The sequence below is a fragment of the Cariama cristata genome, unplaced genomic scaffold (assembly GCF_000690535.1).
Source record: "Cariama cristata isolate BGI_N322 unplaced genomic scaffold, ASM69053v1 scaffold6733, whole genome shotgun sequence".
Lineage (NCBI taxonomy): Eukaryota > Metazoa > Chordata > Aves > Cariamiformes > Cariamidae > Cariama > Cariama cristata.
The window spans coordinates 51,343-73,972 of record NW_009608864.1 but is presented as its reverse complement, the minus strand read 5'-3'; the positions used below and the strand labels follow the sequence as shown (position 1 = coordinate 73,972).

Here is a 22,630-nt window from a genome sequence, read left to right as displayed (position 1 = left end):
ATTTGAGAATGGCCTTAATGTTCCTACTACACTTTCATAGAATCATACACTTAAAGACACCAGGAAAAAAAAAAGAGAGTGGCCAGTAATTCTCATTCTAATTCTGACTGTAATGTCACACCAAGTAGAAGATAGAGAGGGAAGGTAAAATTGACAGAAAAAATGGTCAGAAAAAAAAGAATATACAAAAACTTCAAAGTCAATGCTTGACATGGAGGAAAATCATTAGTGTTTAATCAAGTTTGGTATTATGTACTCCTGATCCCAAACAAAAGCTGAGGAGTCCATTAAGTTTACTTAACTGTTTTTCAAAAAATCACAATGTATTAGAAATCTAATTCAAAAGAAAGGTAGGATTAGTTCCCATACTAACAGGATGCATCACAACCATATATTGCAAACCAGCATTTCATCATATAATCCTCGCATAAAAACAGTCTTACGCTACCATTTATAGCAACCACTATTAATACCTTTGTTTCTGGCCAGCACGCTCTGAGAACAGCTTCTGTCCTGAAGTACACAAGTAGCTTGCTATCCTCCTCACTGAGATGGAAGGCTTGCTCCAGAATTTGCAATACCCTGATGCGAGGTTTCACTGCTAAAGAGTCATCACCACAGAAAGGTCTCAACCACTCCAGAAGGTCATCTGAAGAAACTACTTTCTCTCTGTAATTAAACAATACTGTGTTAACCAGTTGTTGGTAATCCTCATGAAAGTAATACATGTATTTTCAAAGTTGTTAACAAGTACATTCAATGTATAACAAATACATATCACTGGAAATGGAAGAGCTTACCCCTGTGAGACTGCAGAGAAACTAGCCCTCATAAATCAGGTGCCTAAAGCTAAGTGACGTAAGAACTTTTTTTGAATTTCAAATAACCATGTAATACCATAGAAATCTATCTATACAGTCACATATTCTCCCACATACTACCTTGACTGTCAATTGTTTGTAATGGTGCTGGATTTCAGCACCTGAAAATCCAAGCCTTTTTATGGTGCCTGCTCCTGACTGATGCCTGCACTTCCATATCATCTGACTTTATGGAAAACCAGTCTGCCTGCCTGCATTTTAAGTATGACATTTTTATATCTGATGTTTATTCATATTGCCCTATATTATCCTTCTTTCCACTCCATGTACACAAATTAGTTTTTCCTGATTGTCGCTCTAACCATTTTTTACTTTTTTCTGCACCATCTCTAGCCAGCTTATTGTATGTTCTAGTACGACAATGATTGCAGAATGCCCATAATTCCTAGAAAGAAAAAGAGAGATGTTAAAAAGCTAAGTTTTGGGGGGGTTCTGACTTGGCTAATTAGAAAAGCTCTTAAATAAATAATTTGATTCAAAAAGTGTATTATATTGAACACATTCTAGCTGTGTGAAAGCATTTACAGTACAGATATTACCACAAACTCATCAACCAGCTAGCAGACAGAATAATCTGTTATGTCCCTTAGAGGATCTAAACTAGCATGTAACAAATCAGTAAATGCTATTCTGCTATCTTTCAGTAGTATTTTAAACTAAAGCTAATTTTTTTTCTTAAAAAAAAATATCAAGAAAGTGGTTCCAGGTGGAGTGTGATTAGGAATTAGAAAGGAACTAATGTTCCCTTATTTGTCTTAACAAGACAGACGGGAAAGTAATATCAGACAGAAAACACCAATTTAACCTGTCTTGCAGCTCTGAAATAATAAACATTGACAGCTTAGGTTTTCATATTACAAGGATTTCAATTTTACTTAGGCTTTCTATTGTCTGAATGATGCTGTTAGCTCAGAACTTCAGCTAAATTAGACACGCCTCTGCTGAACAGGTGGCATTCAAACTGTAAATTAAAAGTTTGGGAATTAAGAGGACCTGCTGGAATATTTCAAGAGTTTTGTAGAGCTCACACTTGATGTTTATACATGTTTTCCTGAGGGAAAGATTTATATTTTGCCAATTGAATAGCTAAGATTTAAGGCAATAAATAAGTGCAAGCATTTAAATGAATGTAAACAATCTCTTGTAATCACAATAACTTTCACTCCAGCTTATTGTTTCAGCAGTTAAATGTTGAAGTATACAAATAAAAGACTTCAGAAAGTGCATCTCAGAATAAAATAGTACCGACTCTCCCATTCTACCTTACAATATTGCAAATGACATTTACTGTAGATTTTTACATCAATTCAGCTTACTTCAGTATCCAATATTTAACTAATTTAATGATGGCAAAGAAGCCTCCACACAATAGTGTGATTGTTTTTTGCATCGCTACCAGAGAGTATGAAATTGTATTATTATTATTATCATACAGGAGTTCTTAGTTTGCACATCTGGAAAGAAAACAGATTTTTTTTTTTCCTTCCTTGTCTTTACTAGAAATGCAATGCAAAAGGTCAGTGAGACATACCATTATGTGACCTGAAATAAGGACATCCCCAAAAGTGGAGAAAAAAAAAAAAATGTGGTGAAGCATCATACAGCATTTGTGAAATTGTTTCTGCATTATACCCAACAAATAATGACAAATTTAGATATCTAAATCCAGGTATCTGAAAGTGAGTCATTATTATTTTCAATTTATCTACTAAACTGAAACAAAAGCAGCGAAGTACTCCTGGCAGATATACAATCTACAAGTAGAAAAAATCATTTTGTCGAATCATCATAATACAGTTATCTAACTTTTAGGTTCAGTGACTTGCTTTCTTCCAAATGGTCAAGTAAAGGCTTCTGTCAGGGCTCGGACTTTAAACCTGATAAATGATAGTCTGTTCCAGAATAAAGTCTTAGAAAATCAAGTGCAAACCCATTATATATATCCATGAAGAAAAATCATCCATATTCAGTATCGTACCTTCAATGCCTACATGAGAAGTATCTTTCAAAGTCTTAACTAAAGAATTCATAGAGGAAGTTCTTACCCTTTCTCAACACTTGCATGCACTGCAGAAACAATGCCTTCTAGGATTCCAAGTGCATCTTTCACTGATGTAGATGAGCTACCATTTCCACTGTTAAAGGAAGACATAAAATTACCATTAAAATGGTCCTTAGTATCATATCTAGTCCTACCCACCTGTAGGATTTACATGGATTGTTCAATAATTATAGCCATTTTCCACTTTCCCTGCTTAACTAGTACTTTCATTTTTATGCTAAAGTAATGTGAGGAGCAACATAGAGTGGGAAAGACAGATACTAAAATATTTAAGTGAAACTTGAAAGAAAAAGAATAGTTAAAATTTAGCACTTCTAACAGATTAGGTCAGCAAAATATACAGATGTAATCTCATTACCTTAAAGATTTCATCAATATCAACTAAACAGATTACACATAAATGTCACCATCTTTTCTTTTCAAATACCATCTTGCAGTATCACTATTGGTTTAAACTAACTTCACTGTAATCTGAGTCAACAGGATCCTATCTGCTGATTCAGCAGATTTCTTCCCCCCTGCCCCACCTTTGGGTTTCATTTTCAGTTGAATCAACCAGGTTCATGATTACCAGAACCAACAAAATTAAGAAGTAGGAATACATGGTCAAGAACAGCATGCGGGAAAGGGAAAGGTCAAGCCATCCATGTAACAGCATCCACTATGCATGTGTAGGAATAGAAAAATGTGAATCACACTGCCCATTAGACTTTCCAGTTATAATAAAGTGTTCTTCCACAGGTCAAAAGGTAGTAAAGGGGGGGAGGCGGGCAGAAATCACTCTGGTAGGAGAAAAAGCTTCACTGATAGTGCAATGAAAGTGACATTTTCTGCTAAGATTTTCAGCAAAACAAACCTAAGATGTGACTTGGTGCTGAAAGAGGGGGGGATTTTGCACTGGTTCTCTAACAAAGCGCACTGTTTCTCTTCATGGAAACCATGGCAGTGGCAATGACGCCTGGACTAACTAGAAAAACAACAGTTTTGCCTGTCTTAGAGTTTGTCAATGCTGCACCAAAGAAAGATAAAGAAAGGCAAATAGTTCCAAAGTTAGTTTACCAAAGATGACCCAAAACCCCAGAGATAAACGTATTTTCTCTACAGTTCATCAGCATAGCAAAGTTCTTGTGCTACTAAAAATGTCAGCCTCTTCGTATATGATCTCTTAATAACAATGAATACCTACCCAGACTACCCTGACTTCTGTCTAAAGCCAAAATACACTGTATATCTGATAGTAATGTGTAAAAATGACTGTAATATTTTACAATTTTTCGTCATTAGTGTTTATAACTTTGTAATTTATTACTTCAGAAAGATAAATACATTGCCTAAAAAATTACTACACTATATAGCAGAGACACCTGAATTTTTATAACCTTTAATGTCTTCCTGCATTCGGAACTTTCAACTTTTCTATTTTTTATCTTAATAAGTGACCAGTACTTCAGCGAATAACACTCGTTTTAAAACCAACATACAACTCCGTTCAGAACAGATGCAAAATAATTTGTTGCATGATGAAACCTTAGCATATTCATTTTGTAGTGCTATGCTGCACTCGTAAGTTCAAAGTAGGAGTAGAAAGCTTGTAACACCAGTCTTTTTCTCAAAAAATACCATTACATATGACTATGATGGAAATGCCATTCTTAATACCAATACTATCATATGGTAGCTAAATAAATTTTAAGAGTGAAGTTTAAATTTAGATATTTTTCTAAACATCTTCAGAATATTTGGAAACAATCAAATTATAATTTATAGTACAGAAATATCCAGTATTCTAGACTCCCAAAGAGACATAATGTGTGTCCAAAAGATAAAATTTATTTTCACAAAAAAACCCCCCACATCAAAAATTTCAATCCTGCCCCCCAAAAGTATTTTTCACAGAAAAGGAGACACAACAGAATTGAATGCTCTTTTAACAAAAAAAAAGATCACATTTAGATTACACTAGTTCTGCACAAGTGTGGAAATGGTAAAAAGAACAGCAGTATTAAAATAATCATTTTACACAAGCAGTTACATGCATTAGGAGATGGTTTCAAATTTGTTTTAAAATAAAAAAAGCTAAGGAAATTTAAGATATCTTCCCAGAGTGAAGACAAAAATAAGCCACTTCATTATTGTTCTGTTTAGAGGCCAGATTTAAATATTCCTGTATTTTTACGCTTTTTGTGTTTTTTCAATTAAGTTTGTAATAAAAAGACAACAAAGGGCATTAACATGGCATATCTAAAGAAAACTACAATATTTATAAAGCTTGCATACTAAGAAGCAGATGACGATTGAAATAGACAAGAATACGACATTTGCAGCCTTTCAGTACTTAAAGGGGGGTTATAAGAAAGATGGAGACAAACTTTTTAACAGGGCCTTTTGCAATAGGACAAGGAGTTGTGGTTTTAAACTAAAAGAGGGTAGATTCAGACTAGATATAAGGGAGAAATTTTTTACAATGATGGTGGTGAAACACTGGAACAGGTTGCCCAGAGAGGTGGTCGATGCCTCATCCCTGGAAACATTCAAGGTTGGGCTGGATGGGGCTCTGAGTAACCTGATCGAGTTGAAGATGTCCCTGCTCATTGAAGGGGGGTTGGACTAGGCGACCTTTAAAGGTCCCTTCTAACCCAAACTGTTCCATGATTCTATGGACTACAGAAACGGAGATCTTACAGCTCTACTTACTCTAAATTATCCTTAGTGTACATACGCAACTTCCATATCGAAGAAGACTGACCAGCAAACCTTGTATTTTGTGTACCCTGAATTTTGGAGATTGGTTCTGAACAGTCCTAGCACTTGCTCTTCAAAAACTCTTCATCTCTCTAACTGGAAGTGAAAGCCATTAGCTCCTATTCAACCAGGCTCTGAGCACCACAAAAAAAACTCGGGTCAAAAGAAACATGTGTAAAAGTTAACAGGCATTTCTGAAAACAGAAAACCACTGTTTCAGACAATACATCTGTGAAGCCAGTTCTCAAGCATAATAGATGCATGAACATTTACAGAAAGCTTCAAGTTTGTCATACACAGACAGGTACTATTCTACTAAGCAGGAGGAAAGGAGAAAAAAGGTGAATCTAAGCAGTAAGTTAGAGTTATCTAGAAAAAGAAAGTATTTTAACAAGAAATCTAGAAAGGTTGAAAGCTAGAAATTTTTTAAGCTTAATATTGCCTTTACTGCCTAATGGTTAGAGAAACCAAAAAGAAATTACAGCTCCTGAGACAAATAAACATGTCAAGCTTCCACGGATTGTTGCCTTGTTCTTTTCTTAATAATCAGTGATTTAAAAATAAGCAGCTACTAACAGAAACAAATGTAATTAATGAAGGATTAGTCTTCCACTCAGATTATATGCTATTTTATGCATGTTTCAAACAACAGAACAGGATTCAGTGTTCACCTCAAAACTCCTAGGTATGAGCCTGGTGTAATTACACTGATAAAGGCTTACTTTGATTTCAGTTCAGCTTCAGAAAAAGTGATGCATATTTAATCAAGTTCCTCAAACACAACAAAGTACAAAGAATCCTTGAAAGGAGAATAAATTAACTTCACCTGAATCTTTTAACCTAATTACAGTATTCATTGAAAATATTTGATATCGTCTTACTTTTCCAGCCTTATGTTCCTCTTTCTGTTTGTATTTCCTCTCCATATCAGGAAAATAAGAAAATAATATATTGTTGGTGTGATCATTCAAAGCTGGAGAAAAAAGTCATAATGCCAAACCATGGTATCCATCAGAAATACCATGAAATTATGATATCCAAGTTACAAAATTACTCTGTATGATCCCTGCTCAAGTGAGAAGAGAGAGTAAAAAAAAATGTTTGTTTGTTTTTTCTAAGTTAGCTATCAGTCTAATAAAGCTGGTTTTACCTTCTTCATGAAACACTGACCATTAAATAATAACTCAAAATTTCACCAAAACTTTCCTGCTCATTGCCTGGTGAATACTTCCAAAATTTCACGAAATGCTACGTCCATCTGCACACCTAAGATAAGAAATTTAGGAGCTGCAAATGAAGAAGGCCATACTGTCTTCAACAGACAAACTGTCTTCCCTGACTAACCAACCATGAACATACCTACAGCCATGGATCATGGAAAGTCTACAGTATATCATGTGAGTGATCTTAGCTAACAGATTAAATTGAATCTTAGATAAATCTGATTAGACTACCATCATTACAAAAATCTCTTGGTTTTGTTTTTTTTTCAGAAGTTCATGATTTCTACTGAAGAGGCAACAGGTTTTTATTTACAGCAGCTGTTTCCATAGGCAAACAAGGAAGTGTCCAATACATATGTCATATAAAGTATGCATATATGCTCTGCTGGAGAGATTTTATACATACCAATGTATGATTTTCTACTTTGAATTCTGTGTGACAGAATTAGAGAGTCAAGGGAGATAAAAGTAGTTAACAGAACTGGACAATACTGCTCTTGAAATTACAATATAGGTACCTAATATTAGGTAAATAACTGTATGTTATATTTAACAAGAAGTCTGTTTCTAAGCAGGTGTTAGAGATTTTAAGTCTGTGATATTTTATGCTGTTGAAAAATGAAGCCAAAAAGTAACTTACTTAATCTTTCATAAAGGCAATACTTTCTAGAAGGCTCTTCTGCAATAGTCAGTAAATATACTAATTATAAAAAATATTTTACTGTGTTTGAAGGAGGGTTATAGTTATGGAACTGAAAGAAAGGATCCATATTTTCAATCACAGCAGTGGTGGATTGATGCTTAACTTTCAGGCAAATCACCAACACTACCATAACTTTTCACATCCATACAGGTCTGTTTCACTTACGGTTACAATACCTTAATTGCATTCCCTGTCACCACAGCTATAGAAAATCCAAGTTCAGTATTATAACCTTACAACTGCTACTTTGAAGGTTAGTTGTCAAAGAAGAATTTTCCAACATGATCTCTTTCAAAACTACTGTATAAAATAACCACACTGTATAACATAACAAAGCTCCACTAAATAAATCTGAAGAGTTTTCCCTTGAAATGTTGCACTTCTTGAATAGTAGTTTGTCATTCCTAGTACACAGGCAAGACTACTTCTTTAACTGTAGTTTTTGCCCATTAACCTTGAAATGCAAGTATTGCACAAAATGCAGCTAATATATTTTAATTTCTGTTATGGTCTAGCTTGAAAGCTAACATCTGAGCGTAGGATAGAGATGCATCCAATTTTATTCACAGTAACCACACAAATACCACCAGGCTTAAGAGATGCTAAGCAACAACCTTTCTTTTAATTGCTCCTTATACTTAGAGTGACGTTACTTTATAATATTATCCTATTACTGATTTTCATAAGAAGAAGAATATTATTTCAAGTATTTCCTATTTTATTTTATGCTAGATTTTCACTTCATGCTCTTAATCATTGTAACAGACAAACTTTCCACAGGTTACTAGCTGTTCATTTATCATGAATGATATGAAATGATCTTCCCCTTCACCCCATCAAAGAAGGAGGGGAAAAGATTTCTACTGATCACATTAGGTCACATCACACATCAAATGCATTTATCTGAAGCTTCCAACTGATCCTCCCATCTTTGCCACTACAGTTTTCTTTACCAGAGAGACTGGCATTCCCTTCTTTACTGGAAAGAGCTGCACAGGAGTTATTGGTCATGGTCTCTGCCCCAGAACTTTAAATCAACTTGCAGACATTCCAGCCTTACAATGTATATAAAGAACAAATAATTCAGTTCACAGAAAAATGTTGATAAGAAGCAGAGTAAAAAGGAGAATTTCATAGGTTTCTCATACTCTGCATGTTAATGAGACTCATTATGGTTGAAATAACTGAACTTTGTGAGCTTTATGTCCAGATGCATCACACTGTTATATACTCCAATGAGAAACAGCAGGACAGTGATTATCTAAAGCCAAATTATTCTTCAACAAATGGGCAAACCCAGACAAGAAAGACTATATTGTTTATGTTGCTGCGCAAAAGCTCTACCATCATTGAGGATGCTATGAACACTCTTAAACTGAGTGACAGGAGAAATCAATTTTCTGCCAAAGAGGATGGCAGACACTTTGACAGGTTGCCTTCTTTTCATCCGTGGCACTTCACTCTGCTGTAATACACACATACGTGCTGAAGAAAAGGTAGAGCCATAGATTATTTTCCATGCTAGACTTGTTTCTCTGTTTCTGGTATGTGCATTCAGATCATCCTGCCCACATAATTTTTCTGCATGCAGAAGAACAAGATAAATTCTCAAAGTTATTTATTTAAATTCATCTTAGAAGTGACAGTGTCTAGCAGCTACCTAACAAAGGAATATTCTTTCATTTCTATTCCATGTATCTCTTTGGAACAGAAATACCTCAGAAAACAGTTTTGTATGAATAGTTAAGTGAGAAGTATCTGTTCATTTATCATGGATGATATAAAATTATCTTACCCACCCATCCCTCAGAAAAAAAAGGAGGGGGGGGTAGCAAAAATATTTCTACTGAAACCACACGGTGATATTTTATTTGGAATATTCAATACCTCAAAGATCCAGCCAGGAAGAGGCAACAGGCAGCACTCAGCGACATTAAATACAAGAGATCTTCCTCAAATGAAAAAAAATCCCTGATGAATTAATTTCACCCGACTGCAGAAAAAAAGGCAAAATGAGTATTTTTATGTTGCTCTGAGGGAGAAAGAGCATCTCAGACAAGGATTCTTAAGAGTTCATTGATACCCTGTCAACAATGATGGCAAAAAAAAGAAAAATCTCAGGCTCTCTTCATCCTGGGAACACTAATACTGACAGGGACCTAGATGTAAAATCCCAGAACTTCATTCTCTGCTTGCTGTCTCAAGAATCTCACATTTCCACTCTAGTCCAACAGCAACGAGGACTAAGTGTGCTCTTTGGTTAAGTTGTTCTGACAGAGAACATCCAAGACAGGGATTCCACTGCACTAAGGCATGGGTCAGATCGCTGCTAATTCCTTGGTAGGAATGAGGACAGATTGCTCTTATCTGGCTACAAAAATTTTCACATATCCTAAACCTTGTTAAAGAACAACAGCACCTTCACAGAGTCATTCAACTCTAACAAATCATTTTCAGTGTACACTTGCCTCACGGGTTGTCATTCGAGCCCCCCAACCAAATCCCCTATCAGTTCACCACCCTAATAAATATCTTCCGCTTCATTGTGGCAGGAAAAAGGTTGAACCTTGAAGGACACACTGAAGTCTCACATTACATGCCAAGGGAATTTTATAATCACTACAGCTAAGAAAGTGGTCAAATCTCTTACCAAAACTTAACAGAGGGTGTTATGAGTGGCAAGCTGAGTTAGACTGAAACATGTCCATAAGTAGGTATTTTTAACAGTTTTATATTCCCAGAGATGACTACATTCTCCCAAATGCCAGACAAACTAAAACAGTTTCAGCTTCAAACTTGTGAAGAAAAGCCATGTCCCTTCTGGGCTATAAGACATGAAGTACAGAGGCTGCAGCTAACCAAACAGGCAGGACTTCAATGCAGGACTCTTCCCTCCTCCCTTGCCCAAGACATTGACTAGTACTGAAGAAAAGCACCATGACCACAGTAGTTTTAGACTGTTTCTCACAAGTGTCAGAACTGTAATTTGGAAGCAAGACTATAAAGAATATCTTCAACTAAAAGATCACCCTTTTGAAGTTAAAGCAAACTTTAAATTTACTGTTAACAAGATTAAGATGGTCAGCATCAACTGTATTTCATGTTCCTTTGTGTCATCCAGGTCTTTCCTGGATCTCAACAGAAATATTCAAGGATATGTAAGTATAAACTGTGTGGAAGCTAGTTATTTTGCATTTTCTGTTCTCCTAGCCATTCTCTCCATAATTTTAAAATAAGAGATGACTCAGTTTGCTGGGGTTGCATGAACAGGTTGGTTATTTGGTTTGTGTCATGCCATAGAAAAGAAAATTGCTGAGGTTTGGGGCTGTGAATCCCAGAAAACGATGGAGAGGAAGCCTTGCTTTGGTACAGTGTGTGGGATTGCTCATAGTATGATGGCACTAATAACCAGTAAGAAACAGGAACAATGACAACACTGAAAGAGTTGAGCAAAACAATCCCCTTCCTCACATTAGAATTTCCCTCCAAGAAGCTAGCAGGTTGGAGGTTTTTTAGGGTATCATTGTTTCTTTTAAGTGCTGTAGGAAGCATAAAGCACCCACACTTGCTGCTTACTTTGGAGGTAGGGTATGACACAAAGGGAGATGGAAGAAGAGGAGCAAAAACTCTAAGAAGCATTCTTTATGAGAACAAAGAAGAAAAATGTATAGCCTATATTTTAATGACAGATAAACACATTTTTCAAAATCTTGCAAATAAAAAACCAAACCAACCAACCCGAAAAACAGCTACCAGACATACCGCAGCAACTTATTCCAAAGACGGAAACTGTACTTTTTCCTGTAGAACTAGCTGTTGTGGCAAGAGCCATTGCTAGGTCTCTACTGCCCAAGTGCATGAGGTAGCCACCACTTCCAACAAATATGCTTTTTGACTCTGTTTAAGAAGGAAGATTTATGTGCAATTGTAAATTTGCTAAAAATTCACAATTGCACACACACATAACGGAACAATACTATAAACCCAGTGTTTTTAACTGAAAAGCACCCTTCAGTGAATAGGATGAGTTCCGTGGCTTGCTTTGTTCAGATTGCCCAGGCTTCCCAAACTCAGAAAAATATAACTGTCTTATCTGAATATGAAATTAGAGGTAAACAGGAGTATAAATGATCCAAGAACTCATTTCCTGTTACTGGTCAATTTCCAGACCTTCAAAGCAAAGAAGTACTCACTACAAAAAGACCAACCAACCAACCCACCCCAACCCAACCAATCAAAAAAAAAAAAAAAACCCTGAAAACCCAGAAGAAAGATTATTGGGCTTAATCATGACAGTGTACTTACCTTAATATACATACAATTTTTTTAATAGCACATTGGACAATATCCTTGGGAGAAAGACCTAGATCTCCAACAGCCACTTGTAACAACTGTTGTATCATGTCCAGGGATTGACCATCTATACACATAGCTACTGCTTGGTCATGGATTTTTTCTTTCTCTGACCTTGACAAATCATATAAATAACCATACTTCCGTAGTGTATCCTGCAAACAGATAATTTTTGAACATGAATCAGTGTACTCTTTACTTACAGGGCTGTAATTATTCAGAGTCTTTCTTTCTACCAAGATTTAACATGCATTAGAAAAAATAAAAGACTGATGGAATTGAATTTTCAAAAACCACGTCAACAAAAACAAAGGTACAAAACATTATTAAAATAAAATTGATTGATAAAGTTGATGTCCATTACCACTAGTCATGGAACACTCAAAACAAGCACCTGATTAGTTATCATTACCTGTTCGCTGTTTTTCAAGTAAGTGATAAAACTATGAGTGAGTGTTTCCAGATGAGCCAGAGATTGCTGCAAGTGATTCAGAGTTTCTTCATAAGCAACAGATGGATTTTCAGCATCTTCCGTGTCATTCTCAGAAGTTTTTTTTCTTGCTTTCTCAGACAGATGTTTGACTGCCTTCATAGTCTTCTTAGTCACTTCTATCCTGGTTTCAACTGGCAGCTGAAAAAGATTACTTGATATTTAATCATTCATCATCTGTACACTACTACATGTATTACAGCAGTGCCTAGAAGTCAGGTGGCTCCACTGCTCTACAACGCAGCATAAAACTAAATGAAGTATTTTATGAGAAACAACTGTATTTCTTATTAGTCATTTATTTAAAAATTATCAGTATCCCATTATTTTATTCTGTTGTCCTTCTTTTTATTGATCTGGCTCATTTTAAACTATAGGAAAATTCTTTTCCCTAATAATATTGATGATTTTTTCAGGCTGCCACCTTATAATCTTTGTTTTTTAATTCTGCATTGAGAGATGCCTGGGGATCATTTTACAAGATTAACCGAAAATCCCAAATGCTGAAAATTAACTTAAGGTTAGTTTCTTCATGTTTAGATCACTGTTTAAAACACATCCCTAAGACCACAATTGTAAGCAAAAAACCAGTATGAGGTCTAAAACTCTTAAATCAACCTATTTAAAGCACAAGTTATACAAAACAGCAAGTTACTATTTTGAAAGACCTGTACAAGTAGATGTATCTAGCCACTAATCAGAAACAACAAACTCCGTGTGTTTTTTCCCCATTATACTTCTCATAGTGTTTGAATTTTTAAATGGAGTCATACACACACTGAATGAAGTTTTCCCCTACCCCACCACCTAGCATGAAAGCATCATTCCAGTGCATCACAATGGAATTCAGGACTTCAGAATGCAGCCTGGGCAACGATCACAGATTCCCAAGCTTCCAGAAACCGAGAGTATGTTGGAAAAGGATCTAGACAGAAACACTCTTTATATAGACAATACATGCAACAAACAGTTGTGCTTTTAAGTCAGGAGAGACACAGATTCAGCTGTAAGTCCAAAACAAAATCTGAAATACAATTTTAGAAATTCATGTATAATTTGTTAGTTTATAACTTCAAGTACAGTTTTAAGGATGCCTGCAAGATACTTTCTAATGGGTGGGGGTCTCCTCTGCCTAAACCCAGAGCATTAGGTACTTTTAACATCTGTGTTTTAGTTGCTGCAACACCGGACAAAGACATTCAAACAATTTTAATTTTCAAGTTGAAATACACAAGAAATAGAAAACAAAGCTTACATGTGTATGACACATTGAATCGGCAAGAGGCTGAATTACCACTATCTACCGAATTAAACTATCTACTTACAAAGCGACAGAAAGCTTGATAAGGATTAGGTTGCAGAAAGTTTTACAGGTTATATACTTCCTTCCTTCCCAGCCCCCCCTTCCTAAAAACACACAGTGAAAGATGTAGGGTTTACTCCTGGTTTTCTGTGCTGTTGCTGCAAACCACAGCAGGTTTACTGGACATTAATTTTTAACTTGCCAGCATTAACATGGTAAATACAAAGGGTATTTTACCATTTAGTTCCAAAGGCAACTCAGTTTCATTCTCATCAAAAGTAATTAAGTATGATTTTGTTACTTTGAACAAGGTCTCAATATCAGGTTTTACTACAAGCAAGGAAAAGGTGATACTGTTCAGATCACATTAAAATTTAATGATCACAGATGGATTTGTACATCCATTTTGTAAACATGATAAAAGATGAAAACCGCTACGTATTTCATTTTTCCCCTTCTACTGCACATCTAATGTTTAAAATGCAATTAAGAGACACAAAAGGCAAACAATTTAAGTATTCCATCTAACTGTTATATCCTAAAGAACAGTGTGAATATATTACCAGTTTAGAAGTCATGATGCCATAAGCACATAGAGAATAAAGCATTAAAAAAAAAGAAAAAATACAGGTTCTTCCCAAGACTATTTTAATTTTGCATTCATATTTGCATAATGCCTAAATGTAGCACTGCCAATATAACACTTCTCTGATTATTTTATTCCAAAACATGAATGGCTATCCTCCACACTTCTAGTCAGCTTCAGTAATGAAATTTGGTATCATACCCAGTGAGAAAAAAAAAGTAGCTTAGAGGCTAGTTCAATCTTTGTTTGCATGTGAAGTGAAGTTTATTTTTAAAAAGTTTTTACAGTTTAAAAAGATTTTTAATTCTATAGGCTATAATGTGTAAAAAAAAAAAAATCCTAAAAATCTGGTTTTCAAATCAAGGAACATCACGTACTATTTCAGCTCAACAGATTTCACTCCTCAGGATAAAAACTAATCTCAGAAGCCCATTTCCTTCAGATTATGTCAGTATTTCTTAATAAAGTATTATACAAGTAACATTCACTTGCACATGAAGATGCTGACCCCACCACTCTTATTGCCAGTGATCAGCATGCAACTTCGAGATTATGGAAACAGCTCCCCTCCTTTTAACACCACAGGAACCTGGGATCCCAGCAACACTGAAGCATAGAATGATTGAGGTTAGAAGGGATCTCTGGGGGGCATCTTGTCCAAACCCCTTGCTCAAACAGGGTCACTTACAGCCAGCTGCCTAGGACCATGACCAGGTGGGTTTTGAGTATCTCCAGTGTGGGAGACTCCACAACCTCTCTGCACAACCTGTGCCACTGATCAGTCACCCTCACAACGAAAAATGTTTCCTGATGTTTAGATGGAGCAGTTTAGTCCAGTTACCATCTCTGCCACTAAATCCCAGCTTTACATATTCCACCAAGCAAATGTCATGTACCCACAAGCCAATCAGGTATACCAAAACAGAGAGCAAATGACATTAGTTAATTCAGAAGTAGATTAAACAGTTATGGAATAACAAAAGCTGTTTCCCAATTCCTACAGAGGGAGAGAAAAAGAAGAGCAAAAGCAAGCAAACCTGTCGATCAAGATCAAGATAGTTTAATACATGAAGGAGAGTGGAAAAAAAAAATTAACAAACCAAAACTAAGTGATGCAAAGGCAATCACTCACCACCTCCCACAAGCAGACCAATGCCCAGCCAATCTCCAAGCAACAATCATCTTGGAAGACAGCCTCCAACCCCATTTGTAACTGCTGAGCATGACATTATATGGCATAGACCGCACCTGTGGCCAGCCCAGGTCAGCTGTCCAGGCTGTGTTCCCTCCCCACTTTTTGCCTACCTGCAGCCTACTCAGGGCTGAGGTACTGAGAAAAAGAGAAAGCCTTGACACTGTGCAAGCAGGCTCAGCAATAGCCAAGACACTGGTGTGTTATCAACACTGTTTTTGTCACAAATCCAAAGCACAGCCCCACAGAAGCTGCTATGAAGAAAGTTAACGCCATCCCTGCCAGACCTAGTACAGTTCATCTGGAGATCAGTATAAAAGTTCTAATGCATGTAAGGAACCAGTTAAAGAAAAGACATTATTCATGAAGTTTCCTATTATGCAGTCTAGAAGCAGATTTAATTAAAATAACTATATTAATGGCAAGGCACAAGAAAGTATCTCAAAATGTACTGATATCAGAAAAAGAGGTGCTGTCAATACCCATGAGGAAAACAAGGTCAGACAAGACAAACCAACTGAACTGGAGCACAGTGATAAAAAGTGATAAAAAGAAGCCAAGTAATTCAAAAGATAACATTTGAATGCAGTCATGCTATGTAAGAACACTATTAACACATTTCTTGTATGTCTTCAGGCAATGTCATGCCCTGTCTTTTTCCTTATCATTCTATACAGTGTTAAGAAGTCAATCAGCCAGACAAAAGATACTGAACATTATTTTGAGCTTTTTTTTTTAACTAAGCTTTTTATACAATTATTTAAAATGGCATTTAAAGTCACTAAAATTGAAAGATAAAATGATCCAGGTTAATATCCAGTTGTAAAAGGTTCCCATTCCACAACCATTTGGTGTGGTCAAAATGCAGACATGGTATTCCTGCTTAAGCAAGAAGAAAATGATCAAAAAAGCACCACTGACTCAGAAAATAAGAGTCAACCTTCCCATTAAAAACATTAAGTAGCAAGCAAAGTTCTTCCTTTGCATCAGAAGTTGGAAAAGAAGTTATAAAGGATAGAACAGTAAACAAAAAATGTCATCAGACATAGTTTGAATGAATATGACCAAGCCTATGGAAGACCATGAGGAAGAGCCTGTGAAAAGATAATTTCAACTTCTCCTTCTCTATAGAAGACCTAACTGACGATACCACTACTTTTTATTCCGCTTTAGCTGTCTAAAGCTGTAGCTTTTTCTTCCTAATCAACATATTGTGCCCATTCCCATTTGTACTGTGTGTTCAATAATGAAAACACAGCGATTAAAAAAGTAATTGTTTTCAGTTGTTGTTTTGGTTTTTGGTTTTGTTGCATTGGGCTTCTTTTTCAGAGTACTGTTAATCAACAAACATCAGGACAATGACCTATGAGCTCTGAAACAGATGGTTCTTTGAAGACATAACTGACTATCTAGTACAATGATAAAAATGCTGACAACAAAGGAATAAAAAAAATTCCCAAATTACCTCAAATGCTTCACACAGATCACACAAAGTGCAATAAAAGGGAAATCATCAAGATAAAAAAGTTGATATAATCATTACTATAATTAAGAATCTAGGAAGTCAGCATTATTTAAAAGCAAACAGAGCTGCTGGAAGAAAAGATGAGACTCAAAATGCATGTGAAAATATAAGCAGTAGTTCCACCGAATATTTGCAATAATTCCCTTTTAGGGAGAATTCTGTTCCATACATCTGAATAACCTAGCTTACCACTACAAAGATGGACTGAAGTATTATTCAGCCAGAAAACCTTATATTGGTTATTCAGAATTAAAAGTATTTCAGAGTAGAACTGCTATAAGCAGGAACTCTCTCACTGCTTTCAGTAGTGAGCTGCTGTGGTCGAAGGATCAATACTTCAGTCCTTCAATGTTTGAGAAGGGTACTGATGAAGAGTAAAGGACTTCATCTATTTCACTTACCAAAAACGTAACAGGAATATTGCATCAATCTCTACCTTCTTCAACTGAAGGTGGATGCTGACATACTGGATCCAAAGAAGATCTGTGATAATAATAGAAGAGCTGGGGGGAAAAAAGAAAACAAAACAACCCCCTGCACACACTAAAATCAAAACAAAAACCCCACACACAAAAAATGAAAGGCACAAAACTTCCCAAGGGCAGTCCATTTAGTTTATCAAAGTCAAGTTTAAGTGGTCTCTGCTGAATGTCTGACTATGGAAGCAAACTTTGATGACTACCTCTTTAGTATAGCAGATAAAAAGTCTGTATGTGGATTTCAAAACTAGATAAATTCAGTTTAGCAAAAAAGGCTTTTTTTTAAAAAATAAAGAGTGAATCACTAGCCACTAGAGCAATCAAGGATTACTTTAGATTCACAAGTAACCCTTACCCCTCAAAAACTGTAAAACATCTCCTATAGGATATGCTGCAGATCAAAAAATACTACATTTTGGGAACCAGTCTGAACTGTGTCACACAGAATATCCAGTATATTAACCATGTCATTTTAAGTCTCTGATTTACTGAAGTCCCACTATGATGCACCTGTGCTTACACAGTTCCCACCACCCAATGTCACCATTTCTCTGATCCCTTAAGGCTGAGGAACTGAATCTCATCTTCCATGTGGTAACTCATTTCTACTGACTGCAAGAAACACGGCACCAAAGAATCTCTGACCTCTTAGAGTTAAGAGTACCTAAAACCTCATCATGGTGTAAACAACAAGTCAGCGTCACAATGCTAGTTGCCCCTTCACAAGTGCAAACTCCCCATCCATTTCTCCAATTTAGACATTCTCTTAAGTCCTTTGCCCAGTCAAGCACTGCTCATTCATCCACCTTTTCATTCAGTCACTGCTGGCCCAACTCATCAGAAAGTTAAAAAGAAGAGCTAGTGGAAGAGGACAGGTGAAGAAGAGGGCCTCTGTCAAAGCCCTGTACGTTCCTGTCTTTCTCAGTAAGAAAGAGAAGTTGCAGAAGTCAGCACTAAATCCCTATGTTTTCATTCCCTTTAGCACAGTTACACATTCTGCTCCCAGGTTCTCTGCCATATCAAGGGACACACAAGTAGAAGCAACTTCCTATTGCTTTGCTGGACTGTCACCCGCCTCTCCTTACACCTGTTGATATACTGAAACAGTGGGAGATACTCTGATGTCTGCTTCCTAAGTTCCCACATGGTGACAACAGCAATGGTACCCTTGAAGTTCAACTCACGTAGCCTACAATGCTATGTGGTCTACCTCCCACCACCCCATATCACTCCAGACTTTTCTTGATCATCTCTGAAGAAGAGGGGGTTTTAGATGGAGGTGCTTTTCCACAAGGATAATGATGGAGTGCATTTAATCACCTCCTTGGACTACTCTCTCTCTCCTTTCCCCTCCTCCCCTTTTGAAATTTTGAGGGGGTGGGAGGGGGGTGGTGTGTGTGCAGAAGTGGCTTTTTTTTTTTTTTTTTTTTTGCCACGGGGGAAGGAGTCAATTCACTTCTCAGCACACCTAAAGAACCTACTTACACTATTGCACTTTAAGCTTCCTCTGAAGGTCCACTTAAAAGAATTCCATAATTTTTCTGTATGTGAGAAAACTCAGCTGTCTCAGTGACAGCACAGATTATTTCATGATAATGCCCACGGTTTTTTGCAGTCCTTTACGTATATTTAATATCAGCACTTCCATGAAATATGGAAATGTGCATCTGTTATGGGAATAGGAAACTGATACAATAAAGCGCTTGGCCTTAAAACTGGGCTAGAAAGAAAGTGCTGAATTGGAGATTAAGAAAGAGATCATGTGACTAGTGCAGCCTCAAAACAGGATAAAATTTTAAGTAAAAGGTGCAAGCCAAAAGGCAGCTTTTATGTATGAAGTGCTTTTCAGATCAAAGTTAGAGGAAAGAGATCTCTGAAAAACAAGTTTTCAGGTTCTGCAACAGTAATTTTTCATTGTATGCTTCCCCTTGAAAATTGGATGGGATTCTGAGGTAAAACTAGCTGCAAGCTGGTTAAACAGCTGTTTCATTCCCAAACTCAGTGCAGGGGACACACTAAATCAGCTGATTTGACCAACTGTTTCAAACACTTCTTCAGGATCTTTCATGGCCAAAAAGCTAACAGATTTCTGCTACAAAGTTCTGCTTGGCCACCAACCACAACAACCCTGCCATCAATATTTGCTTCCTGCTACTATTATTCACCTTAACAGAGTAGAGAAACTGTATTTGAATCCTGAACAGAAACAAAGGAAAATAAACAAAGTGTTTCGAAACAGATACGCAGTGGAGGCTATTCCGTCATCTGGAATATATGAGAAATAGTCTTGAAACGCCCAAGATATATTAACAGCAAGAGTTTCAAGTAGGCATTAGCAGCAATAACCTATGAAGACAGTATTTCCTTCTCATTAGACAACAGTCATCCCCCTAGCTACTTCAGCCCAGGTCTGACAACTGGGATCTCAGGATGAGTGTCAGTCTTTCCTGATAAGCATAAATCACACAGTACAACTATGTGATTAAAAGGATCAAAACACCTGAACAAGACAGTAGTTCTGCTGAACAGGCTTAAGAGACAGCTGATAAAACTAGTGATAAAATGTGTTGGTCTAGCATGAAAGACACATCAAAGCACAAATTTGGTGCTGACAAAGCTTTTCATTTTCCCAGGATTTCAATGAATAGTAATTTTGTTTTCACCGAATTCTGGTGTAGATAACAGGTTAGATGGTTTCTAATAAATTTATACTAATATCATGGGAACACTAAAACAATATCCAATACAAATTGAAATTCACCTCACTGAACACGGTGAATAAACACCTCTAGAAACTGAGCACAATCCAGAATACAGAAGACAAAAAAAAACCCTCAAAACCTCCTCTTTACCATCTTTTCATTTCAGATGAAGTTAGTGAAGACAGCTCAAGACCTTTTAATTAGGAAACATCTAAGAAATCTCATCTCTTTTTTGTGCTTGGCAGTAAAGATACTTAAGAAAGCATGGATAAAACTTTATGTTAGAAATATCCTTGTAACTAGGTTTCACTAGGCAAAAAGAAACTGTAGACCTGGTAATACACATTACGAACATGAAATCATGTTCTTTCAATAACAGGCTTTCAGCCAAATGGAGATTATGACAGAGTTTATAATTTATATTATTACAGTGCCTACCATATGCATTGGCCTAGAACGCTTCTCTGTGGAGCATCCTATTCAGAGTGCAAAAGCACAACCCTGCAGCACAATGAATTTTAGGCCAAGCAGAAGTAAAATAAATAAATACAACCACCCCGATATCTCTTGGGGGGACAACACAACAGAGCATAAACAATGCAGGAGGTTCCTGGAATGCACTGATGATAACTTCCCTCTCCAAGTGACAGAGGAGCCAACGAGGAGAGGTGCCATGCTGGACTTTGTTCTCACCATCAAGGTGGGGCTGGTGGGGAATATGGAGCTCAAGGGCAGCCTTGGCTGCAGTGACCATGACATGGTGGAGTTCAAGATCCTTAGGGCAGCAAAGAGGGTGCACAGCAAGCTCACTACCCTAGACTCCAGGAGAGCAGACTCTGGCCTCCTCAGGGAGCTACTTGGCAGAGTACCATGGGATAAAGCCCTGGAGGGAAGAGGGGCCCAAGCAAGCCGGTTAATATATTCAAGGATCACTCCTCTGAGCACAGAAGTGATCCATCCCAATCAAGAGGAAGTCAGACAAAAATACCAGGAGGCTTGTATGGATGAACAAGGAGTTCCTGGACAAACTCCAACACAAAAAGGAAGCCTAAAGAGGGCAGAAGCAAGGACAGGTAGCCTGGGAGGAATACAGAGAAATTGTCCAAGTAGCCAGAGATCAGGTTAGGAAAGTTAAAACCCTGATAAAATTAAATCTAGCCAGGGACATCAAGGGCAACAAGAAAAGCTTCTATAACTATGTCGGTGATAAAAGGAAGACTAGGGAAAATGTAGGCCCTCTCCAGAAGGAAATGGGAGACCTGGTTACTGGAGGCACGGACAAGGCTGAGGTACTCAATGATTTTTGCCTCAGGCTCCACTGACAAGTGCTCCAGTCAAACTGCCCAAGTCGCAAAAGGCAAAGGCAGAGACTGGGAGAATGAAGAACCGCCCACCATAGGAGAAGATCAGGTTCGAGACCATCTAAGGAACCTGAAGGTGCACAAGTCCATGGGACCTGATAAGATGTATCTGCAGGTCCTGAGGGAACTGGAAGATGAAGGCACTTAGCCACTACCCATCATATGTGGAAAGCCGTGGCAGTCCACGGAAGTTGCCGCTGACTGGAAAAAGGGAAACGTAGCCCTCGTTTTTAAAAAGGGGAAAAAAGGAAGACCCGGGGAACTACAGACCAGTCAGTCTCACCTCTGTGCCCAGCAAGATCATGGAGCAGATCCTCCTGGGAATTATGCTAAGGCATGCGGAAAATAAGGAGGTGATTGGTGACACCCAACACAACTTCACTAAGGGGAAAATTGTTCCTGCCAAATTTGGTGGCCTTCTATGATGGGCTACAGCATTGGTGGATAAGGGAAGAGCAACTGATGTCATCTACCTCAGCTTGTGCAAAGCATTTGATGCTCTGCTGCATGACATCCTTGCCTCTAAATTGGAGAGACATGGATTTGATGAATGAACCATTCAGTGGATAAGGAACTGGCAGGACGGTCGCACTCAAAAAGTTGCGGTGAACGGCTTTATGTTCAAGTGGAGATCGGTAACGAGTGGCATTCCTCAGGGGTCAGTATTGGGACCAGTTTAATATCTTTGTCGGCGACATGGACAGTGGGATTGAGGGTACCCTCAGCAACTTTGCCAATGACACCAGGCTGGGTGGTGCAGCTGATGAACAGTATCTTGGGCTGCATCAAAAGCAGAGAGGCAAGCAGGTCAAGGGAGGGGGTTCTCGCCCTTTACTCTGCTGTCATGAGACCCCCCTGTAGTACTGCCTTCAGCTCTGGGGACCCCAACACAAGAAGGACATGGACCTGTTGAAGACAGTCCAGAGAAGGACCATGAAGATGATGAGAGGGCTGGAGCACCTCTGCTATGAAGACAGGCTGAGACAGTTGGGGTTGTTCAGCCTGGAGAAGAGAAGGCTCCGGGGACA

General features: G+C 37.5%; 1 protein-coding gene across 1 annotated transcript in view; it reads right to left on the bottom strand.

Moving 5' to 3' along the window:
• Positions 1 to 473: 473 nt before the first annotated feature.
• LOC104159412 (neuroblastoma-amplified sequence-like) overlaps positions 474 to 22,630 on the bottom strand; it is a gene marked incomplete at both ends in the record, with an annotated part of 71,164 nt that continues 49,007 nt past the window's right edge. The window contains 4 exons of the mRNA XM_009697311.1: positions 474 to 669; positions 2,927 to 3,016; positions 11,917 to 12,119; positions 12,377 to 12,595. Coding sequence (XP_009695613.1) covers positions 474 to 669; positions 2,927 to 3,016; positions 11,917 to 12,119; positions 12,377 to 12,595 — 708 coding nt within the window. The remainder of the gene's footprint in view (positions 670 to 2,926; positions 3,017 to 11,916; positions 12,120 to 12,376; positions 12,596 to 22,630) is intronic.